We start from the raw sequence: 9,593 nt of genomic DNA, 5'->3' as shown, positions 1-9,593 counted from the left end.
GAATGGAGTCACCATTGAGTTACGTTATCGTTTATGTCCAAGACGAACACGGATTGTAATTTAAAGGTTTGTGTTTGGTGTCGTCCCAGGTTATCCAGATGTTCCTTCATGTGACATCTGCTTGTTTGGAAGCATGATGACATGGAGGGTGAGGGTGGTCATTTAGGGGCGTGGGAGCTGCTTGAGGGCTCTTTTCCCATCACGCACTGCTGTCATCAAATGCCTCTTGCCTCCAAATGCCCCCCCCCCCCTCCCCATCCTCCCAGGTGAGCAGCGTCCCCCCCCCCCCCCCACCTCTTTTCCACAGGGCCTGGAAGCAGGACTGACTTCATCACCTGTCCGTCATCCTAAGTGTGGGGCAGCTTCCGTGTTTCGTGCACCTGGTGCGTCGCTGCAGGTGAAATGTTGCCAAGGTGATACTGGCGGTCTTCATTCAAAATTTTTACTTCCCATCCGAGGAGGCGAGACAACGGTGATGTGTCCTCCAGCAGGCATGTTTGCTTGAAGGAGACAAAGAGGACATGCATGTACCTGTCTGCTGCCGACACCCCCATCCCAGACCCCCTCTAGGCCCACAACACTTCACTATCTAGGTTCTCTTGATCCACAGCGGAAGAAGCTGCAACATTCCAGGAATTCTGGAAGTCATCTTCAGTCAGTCACTCATCTCATGAGACCCTCAGACGCTTCATTGTGGCCTCCATGGTGACACCGAGATTCTATTTGTGCATGCTTCTTTCTAGGTAGGTCCAGCGTGTGTGTGGTGATGATGGCAGGTAGGTTGCTTATGTTCTTATGTCCTAAGACTGGCATCAAATACGATACTGTATATAAAAGAGTATCACATCACAGCAATCCAATTGAATATAATATATAGTATAATAGACTATATTGTGCATAATAACACAATATAAAAACACTGATGATAAATCATTCATTCATTCATTTTCTACCGCTTTTCCTCACGAGGGTCGCAGGGAGTGCTGGAGCCTATCCCAGCAGTTTTCGGGCGAGAGGCGGGTACACCCTGGACTGGTTGCCAGCCAATCACAGGGCACATATAGACAAACAACCATTCCCACCCACATTCATACCTATGGACAATTTGGAGTCGCCAATTAACCTAGCATGTTTTTGGAATGGGGGAGGAAACGACCGCCACGCAGCCCGATGATAAAACAATGTATATAAATAACATCATAAATTGTACATGAAATAGTCAAGTAACTCATTAAAAATAGTAGAAAGATATATATATATAAAGAGAATATAGTTGAATAACATAATATAGTTGAATGATGTTATTAAATACATATAATGAAATAAGTAGAATGTAATAACAGATAAACAGATATATCCAACATGATAAGATGATTGCTCACGTGAGCGTCCCACAACTTGCTTTCAAACTTCGTACAGGCGCGTGCACGGCGTCTGCTGACTACGCGTGACACCGCCACGGGTTTTTTTTCAATGAAGGCGTGCAGGTAACGTGACCAAAACTGGGAGGCTCTGATTGAACCAGCGCGAGCGCGCCCGCCCTCCCTCCAGACCAGCCGGCTGGCACACGCACACACTCACGCACGCACGCAGTGTTCAGGCAGCAGACTTGTCTCCGTCCACTCTGATAGACGAGCACCAGAAGGTCTCCGTGGATCTTCTTCCCGGCTGACAACTTTCCCCGCACGGCTAGTCGCGGTGATGGCGCTGCTTCTGCTGCTGCTGGTTCCGGTGCTGGTGTCGGCCCAGGAGATTCCGAGCGGCGGTGTGAACGGCTTCAGCCTGCATCCCCCCTACTTCAACCTGGCGGAGGGCACCAAGATCACCGCCACGGCCACCTGCGGAGAGGACGAGGCCGGCAGAAGTCTGCACGACCTCTACTGCAAGCTGGTCGGCGGCCCGGTGTCCGGAGACCCGGGACAGACCATCCAGGTGAGCCCGATCTTAGAACCTTCCAGACGCTACTTGGAAGTAGATTCTACATTCTATACTTGTTTAAAACATAGAAAGTCAACTTTGATTCTATTATTACAGTTCTACAAAACTTGAAACGGACTGTACCCTACCTGATACCGTTGTTAAGGCTTCTGGAAGCTTCTTGAAAGACAAAACTGTCATTTATACTATCATATGTTTTTTTAATTGGACACCAATGGTCACGTGACTGCCTATTGTTGAAGGTTTTGCCAAATTAGTGGTGAAATGGATGCTTTTTGTGTTGTGTTCATGTCTTATTGGATTTTTCACGTCTTGACAGATTGCGCTACTGCCACCTGCTGGCACGTGTCAGCATGTCAATCATTTTTCATGCTTTTTACAGTTTGAAGTTGAACCTTTACCTTCTCCGTGCCGCCAGGCTCCTCCCCTGTAATTTAGTCCCCGCCCACTTGCAATAGGCCACTCCCTCTTTATGCGCTTGTGTTCACCAAGCCCGTCCTTCAAAGTCCTCCCCCAATTAGACCCCAGCTTCCTCAGTTCTTAGTCTAGGCTCCTCCCAACCTGCTTTCCTCTCTCAAGCCCCTCCTCTCCTTTCATAATGGACAGGACCTTCCCATGGGGCTCCTCCCCTTTTGATGTATGAAGCCCATCTTCATTCTAAGCTCTATACCTCCCATAATTGACCCGACCCATGCTCGCTCAGAACTTCATTAGACCCCTTCCCTTTTCATCTTTGGCACCGCCCTCTTTATATGCAACTTTTTTTCATGATGCTAGCCTCCTCCCTCTTCAACTAGGCTCCTCCCACTTAGTGCTCACCTGCCATCCACCTTACTCTTCGCTTCCTTAATTTTTATCCCCTCCTTCGTTCTAGGCCCCTCCCTCTTCATGCTCACCTGTAGACTCCTTCTTCCTACTAACTCCTCCCACTCGTAGATGACCGGTTAACATTTTATTTAGCTTTTGAGGGACAGTCAATGTGTTTGGTCGTGGTGAGGCGTTCACGGGTTAACCATCAAGGCCAGGCGAGTCTCCTGCCTGCCCACCGCATTCCTCCTGGCGACTGACCCGTGTCGGCCAATCAGAGCGCGCTTATCCGCTCGGCTGCAGCCAGATTATCCCGACCTGAGTCCCGCCTCCTCTGCCGGTTCTGTTGTTGCCTCACAGCCAAGTGGGGGCCTTGGATCGGTCAGTGCGGTCCGCTGACTTTAGCGCCCCCTGCAGACGGCCGCTCGTTAGGTGCAGAACTGGAAGCGGTTCACACTGTTCACATTGTTAATCCTGTTTTGATTTGACAGCAGCAGGACATCAGCGTTTGTAGTCAGGACACAGAGTCCTCCCTCAGAGGGCCAAAAAAGGAGGGTGGTGGGGAGCCTGGGGGAATTAAAAAGTGCAGAGTGAGACCTCGTCATCCTGCCGCTTGGCAGTAGCAGCAGTGGACCGCACAGCGACGTCTCACTCTGATTCAACTCTGATGTCCCGACATGACACTGTTGGACGCGTATCCTTTTGTAACATTTGGAATAACTGCCCATGTTTTAACATTCTGCGCTGTCAAATAAAGTCAAGCAGGCTAGAATATGACTGAGGAGGGCTAATAAACTGGCATTTGACATAAAACAAGCTAGCTCGTGTTGAGTCTGGGGAAAAAACTTTCAGACTATAATTAGCCTGTTAAGCGGCCTGGAGTTAGCTTGTTGACAGAAAAAATTACAGTATTTGGCTGGTTTCATAGCATACCATAGGCTACTTGCTTGCTGTTAGCATCATTGACGCAATTGAACATGTTTGTACTCTATTTAGCTTATTTAGCATACTACATTTAGCATATGATTGCGTTTAGCATGTTTGTAGCATATTGTACTCTGTTTAACTTATTTAGCATACAACATTTAGCTTCTCGCTGGCATATATTATTGCGTTTAACATGTTTGTAGCATATTGTACTCTGTTTAACTTATTTAGCATACTACATTTAGCTTCTCGCTGGCATATATGATTGCATTCAGCATGTTTGTAGCATATTGTACTCTCTTTAATTTATTTAGCATACTACATTTAGCTTCTCGCTGGCATATATGATTGCGTTTAGCATATTGTACTCAGTGTATGCTTGTTTAGCATACTACATTTTGCTTGCTGTTAGCATATTTAACATGTTAGTAGTCTAGTTAGCTACATACTTTACTCGGTTTAGCTTGTTTTAGCGCATATTTTACTCCAGCTTTGTTGTACACTAACAGTTAGCGTGTTTGTAGCATAGCCTAGCAATGAGCTAGCTACTAGCATTGGTGAAAGATGCAGGGAAAGAACCTTCCAGACTGTTTTTAAGGACGTGGTCTTGTATGGCGCATGGGTGTAATGCAGCACTGCTGTAATCAGAAAATGGCAGGTTCGATCCCCCCGTCGTGTTGGTGTGCTCAGAGCCACTTTCTGTCAGACTGTAGATTGTGGTTTATACCACACCATAGACCATGAGGAGCGTGCACGTGACCTCATGACCGCAGTACAGGCTGAGTGGGTGTGCACTTGCTCCACACATTCTGAGTTTTTCCTCACCTCCAAACTTGGATGTATGCTAACGAGTCTTTGCCCCCTTCACAGGGTCAGTACTGTGACATCTGTAGCCATGGCAACAGCGACCGCGCCCACCCCATCACCAATGCCATCGACGGGACAGAGCGATGGTGGCAGAGCCCACCTCTCTCGCGCAGCACCGATTTCAACGAGGTCAATGTGACGCTGGACCTCGGGCAGGTAAGGCCGGCGGCCGCTGGTTCTATAGTTTAGCTAGGTAGCTAACTTGCTAATTTCCACAGCCTCCTCAAGTTTCAGCTGCTTGTCCTTTTCGGCGCACACACACACGCACACAAGCTTTTATGTTGTTGTCAATGTGGCTTCTTTGTGTGCAGCTCTCCTGCTCGAGTGTCCTCATTCATCGCTTTGTGTCTCTGTGTGTGTCTGAGTGTGTGTTTCCGCCACTTTAGTGAAGCTCTCATTGAGTGTGTGTCTGTGTGTACCGAAGACCCCCTCCATTAAAGAGAAAGAGGAATGTCAGTGAACCTGCCTCAACCTGCAGAAGGGGCGGAGCTTAGACATCCCCTGCCAACACTTTAAATGTTTGTTTTTTGTGTGGCTTTTAAGGTCAATGTAATTTGAATATGAATAAGAACAAAAAAGCAGTTTGTAAGAGTTGAAATAGAGAAACATAAAATGTAGAAACATAAAATGCTAACGTGCTTGCTCTCACCTCAAAGATAGCACAAAGTGCCAATGCACTTATATACTTATTTTACATCATATTGTGTAGCTTTATGCTATTTTAAATGACAAAAACGGTTAACATGCTAAGTTGGCATACTGCCACCTAGTATAGTACCAAGCACCAAAAGGGATTTGGCATTTTTACAGTAATGTTACATTATGGCATGTAGGTTTATGCTATTTCAATGATGAAAATGGCTAAAATGCTGACATGCTAACAGTTAGCATGCTACCACTTAATAAGATGGCACTAAGTACTGAAAGCGCCAAGGCAGATTTATATTGATTTTACATCATAATGTGTAGGTTTATGATATTTCTAGTGACGAAAATGGCGCCGAGACGGAAGGCGGGGCGAAGGGACTGCCCTCCACCTGCCACTAGTTGTGGGGAACGGAGCACCTGGGAATCCGCGCGCCAGGCTGTCGCCCTCCATGGCGAACCCAGTCCCACCCCGGGTCAGGGCCTGCATGCCGCGCCCATTTCTCTGCCTTTCCACCTTTTTCCAGCGGCCATGGCCCTCCCCGTCCTGTCCCTGTGATTGGCTGGCCACCAGTCCAGGGTGTACCCCGCCTCTCACCCAAAGACAGTTGGGATAAGGCCCAACATACCCACAACCCTAGTGAGGATAAGCGGCATAGAGAAAGCTGGATAGACAAAAATGGCTAAAATGCTGACATGCTAACAGTTAGCATGCTACCACCTAGAAAGATGGCACCACAGCGCCAAACAGTTTTATACTGATTTTACATCATAATGTATAAGTTTATGATATTGACGAAAATGGCTAAAATTATGACTAAAAGGTGGTATGCTATCGCCTAGCAAGATAGCACTAAGTACCAAAAGTGACAAGGCAGTTCTATAATATGTCATGCCATGTAAATACCTGCAACTGGACATGACAAAAATAGATAAAATGCAAACATGTAAATAATTAGCATGCTATGACCTATCAAGATAGTGACAAGTACCAAAAGATCCAAGGCAGTTTTATACTGATTTAACATCCTGCTGTGTAGGTTTATTCTATTTAAAATGATGAAAATGACAAAAATGCTAACATGCTTACAGTTGGCCTGATAGCACCTAGCAAGATAGCACTAAGGTCTGAAAGTGACAAGGCCATTCTGTAGTGTTTGTATGTCATGTAATGTAAATGCCTGGACATGGCAAAAATAGCTAACATGCTAACAATTGTCATCAAAAGTGCCAAAGCAGTTTTATACTGATTTTGTATACTTACTGCTATTTCAAATGATGAAAAATGTCTAAAATGCTGACATGCTAACAGTTAGCATGCTACCACCTAGCAAGATGGCACTAAGTACAGAAAGCGCCAAGGCAGTACATTTGGCAGAGCTTTATTTTAAGGTGTGTAGCAAAGCCTGTTACCGCTGTAAAGTGGTGCTGTTGTAAACATTTGTGATTTGAGTCAATGGTACTCAAAAGTAGACCAATGTCTTCAGTAAACATTCTCTCGATGATCTTTAGTAGCTGCCGTTTGTTTTCATCAGGCGGACACCATTTCCTGCTTAGTTGGCAACACACACAAACACACGTACATGTTGTGACGTGTCCATTGTTCACCGTGTGCCTGATACTCACACACACAGACACACACAAACACACACACACGTCCATAAAAAGTTGTGCCAACTGAACACTTCCTGTGATTGATGCACTTTGAAGGTGAAACGTGTTGTTGCGAGTCACCGTGTATACTTTGGTCATGTACAGTCTGTGTTTAGTCTTTGTGTCTTTGTGTGTTATCTAGTGTGCACAGTGTGTGTAGATGTGATCTTACATTCACTGAGATGAGACCTTTGATGTCCTAACACTATTTTTTTTACCCATAATCCATCTGTCGTAGTGCACTCTAATACAGCCATGTAGCATACTGCATTTAGCCTGCTGTTAGCTTATCTGATCTGAAGCTATTTGTAGCACGGTGTATAGCACAGCTTGTTAACATACTACATATAGCTTGTTGTCTGCTTATTTTACACTATTTCACATATTCATACTTAGCTTGTTTTAGCGTACTACATTTAGCTATCTTTTAGCATACTCAACTGTATTCAGTGTGTTGCTGGCGTATTGCATAGTATTTTGCTTGTTTTGTAGCATATTGTACACTGTTAAGCATACACCATTTTATGTTCCATATTTTACGCTAGTTAATGTTTTTACTCAAGTTAGCTTATGTTTGTATACAACATTTAGCTTGTTGCTGGCATAATTGATTATTTAACATGTTTGTAGCATACTGCACTCGGTAGCTGGTTTAGAAGACGACATTTAGTTAGTTGTCTAACTATTGGCAGCATATTTTACAGTATTTAGCTTATTTTGTAGCATATTGTACTCCAGTTAGCTTGTTTAGCATACAAAATTTAGGTTGATGATAGCATATTTCTTACAACTTAACATATTTGTACTCTATGTAGCTTGTGTTAGCATATTACATTTAGCCACTGTACTTGTTAGCCAATTTTTTCTATTGTGCGTGTTGCTGGCATGTTTTACAGTATTTTGCTTGTCTTGTAGCATATTGTAGCTTGTTTAGCGTACTACACTTGGTTCATTTTGATTGCCTATTCATTGTTTTTTAGCATGTTTGTAACTCCATGTAGCATACTTCATTTAGCATATGTGGTAGCATATGTGATGCTATTGAGCTTGTTGCTATTTAACTTGTTTTATAGCATATTGCACACTCGTCAGCTTGTTTAGCATACTAACTTTAAATTCTTAGCATATTTGATGTTATTTAACATGTCTGTACTACTTCCCATACCATATTTTTGTGTATTCATTCAAGTGTTGAATGTGTTATTATATTATATTATATTTTACAGTATTTAGCTAATTTTGTCCCATTTTGTACTCTGTTGACCTTGTTTTATAGCATATTTTATTCTGTTGAGCTTGTTTTTAGTATACATTTAGTCAAATTGGGTATTTGTCAGGAAGGGCATCCAGAATATGAAGTCCTCAAGCCAAAATCAGTATGCGGATGAAAAGATCTGCTGATCAGAAAAAGCCCAAATTAACAAACAAAGGTATTCACACACTTTATCATTGGCTTATGGTGGTTACGGCGCTAACATAACCTGTTTAGCTTTTTAATACATTTCGGGTGTTTGTAGCGTAGCTAGCCGGATGCAGGCAGTGTAGCATTGTTGTCAGTGCCATGAGCTAACACATTTTCACCAATGTTGCTAACTGTTTGTTTTCGTGCCAGGAGTCACTGCGAGCAAGGCATCTCATCCTTATGGCTGCTGTCTTTCAGGGTTAAACATCCTCTCTGTGTGCACATTTTCCTCTTTTATACTGTGACCTTAATAGGAGAGATTCATGTCTCAGAGACGAGGTGGTCTTCTTCACCCCAAGAGGAAAAAACACAGGGAGGATGATGACTGATTGGGAGGATGAAGGAGCAGCTCAGGTCAGCTCACCTGTTTCGGAGGTCAAAGGTTTGTCATAGTAAGCTAGTAAGTAGTTTGAACCAGTTATCAGTGGGAATGATGGGTATCATAGTAAACTAGTGAGTAGTTTGAACCAGTTATCAGTGGGAGTGTTGGGTATCATAGTAAACTAGTAAGTCTTTGAGATAGGATTTTCATTTTTACTGCAGCAAATAGTTGTAGTGGGTGATTTTTCCAGCCTCTGTCTTCTATTTTCTTAAGTAATGGGGTGTAATTCAAATGAAAGAGCTCTTACAGCCTGGAGGAAATACTAATACCCAAGTATTTTATTCTACCTATTTGCAGGCGAGGGAAGTATGCTTGAGCTGTGGGGTCCCATGAGTCTTGGCTTAGTGGGAGTAATGTAAATTTGGACCAGTTTATTGTATAATTGGAAAGAGTGGAGAAACTGTCAATAATTGAGAGTGATTCTTGGATTGATGCGAATGAGTTTTCTAAGTGCAATAATAAATCATTGTCATACAGGCTAACTTTATATTAATTTTGTCCATTTTGGATTCCTTTGATGTTATTGTTGTTCCGTATTGTTGTTACTAGTGGTTGGATAAACACGGCAAAAAGGGACAGAGAGAGAGGGCATCCCTGGCTGGCTCCTTGGTGCAGTGTGAAATTAGGTGAGGTGATCCCATTAGTGGTTACTATGGGTCTAGGTGAGGGTTGCAAGTGTTTTGGTTATGATTTTGAGGGCTGTATTTATCAGTGAGAGTGGACGATAATGATCTGGTCGTGTTCTGTCTTTATTAGGTTTTAGAATGAGTGTGATAATGGCTGTGTTCATATATGGTGGAATTGTGGAAGTTGTTTTGATTTCTGCAATTACTCTTAATAGTACGGGTGAAAAGGCATCCCAGAATTGTTGATAAAACTCTGCTGGTAATAATAAAGTCTGTTTTTATTTAA

The 9,593-nt window shown here is 43.6% G+C and overlaps 1 protein-coding gene across 3 annotated transcripts in view; it reads left to right on the top strand.

The window, feature by feature from the left end:
• Positions 1–1,596: 1,596 nt before the first annotated feature.
• lama5 (laminin, alpha 5) overlaps positions 1,597–9,593 on the top strand; it is a 53,489-nt gene continuing 45,492 nt past the window's right edge. For 2 of the 3 annotated variants that reach the window (XM_058050941.1, XM_058050940.1), the window contains exons 1-2: positions 1,597–1,932; positions 4,543–4,695. In XM_058050941.1, the coding sequence (XP_057906924.1) occupies positions 1,702–1,932; positions 4,543–4,695 (384 nt within the window). In that variant the 5' untranslated portion in view covers positions 1,597–1,701. Of the gene's footprint in view, positions 1,933–4,028; positions 4,460–4,542; positions 4,696–9,593 lie in introns of those variants that run through there. The other variant, XM_058050942.1, reaches the window with a different exon arrangement.

Source organism: Doryrhamphus excisus, chromosome 16, assembly GCF_030265055.1.
Source record: "Doryrhamphus excisus isolate RoL2022-K1 chromosome 16, RoL_Dexc_1.0, whole genome shotgun sequence".
Classification (NCBI taxonomy): Eukaryota; Metazoa; Chordata; class Actinopteri; order Syngnathiformes; family Syngnathidae; genus Doryrhamphus; species Doryrhamphus excisus.
This window is presented reverse-complemented; position numbering and strand designations above follow the sequence as displayed.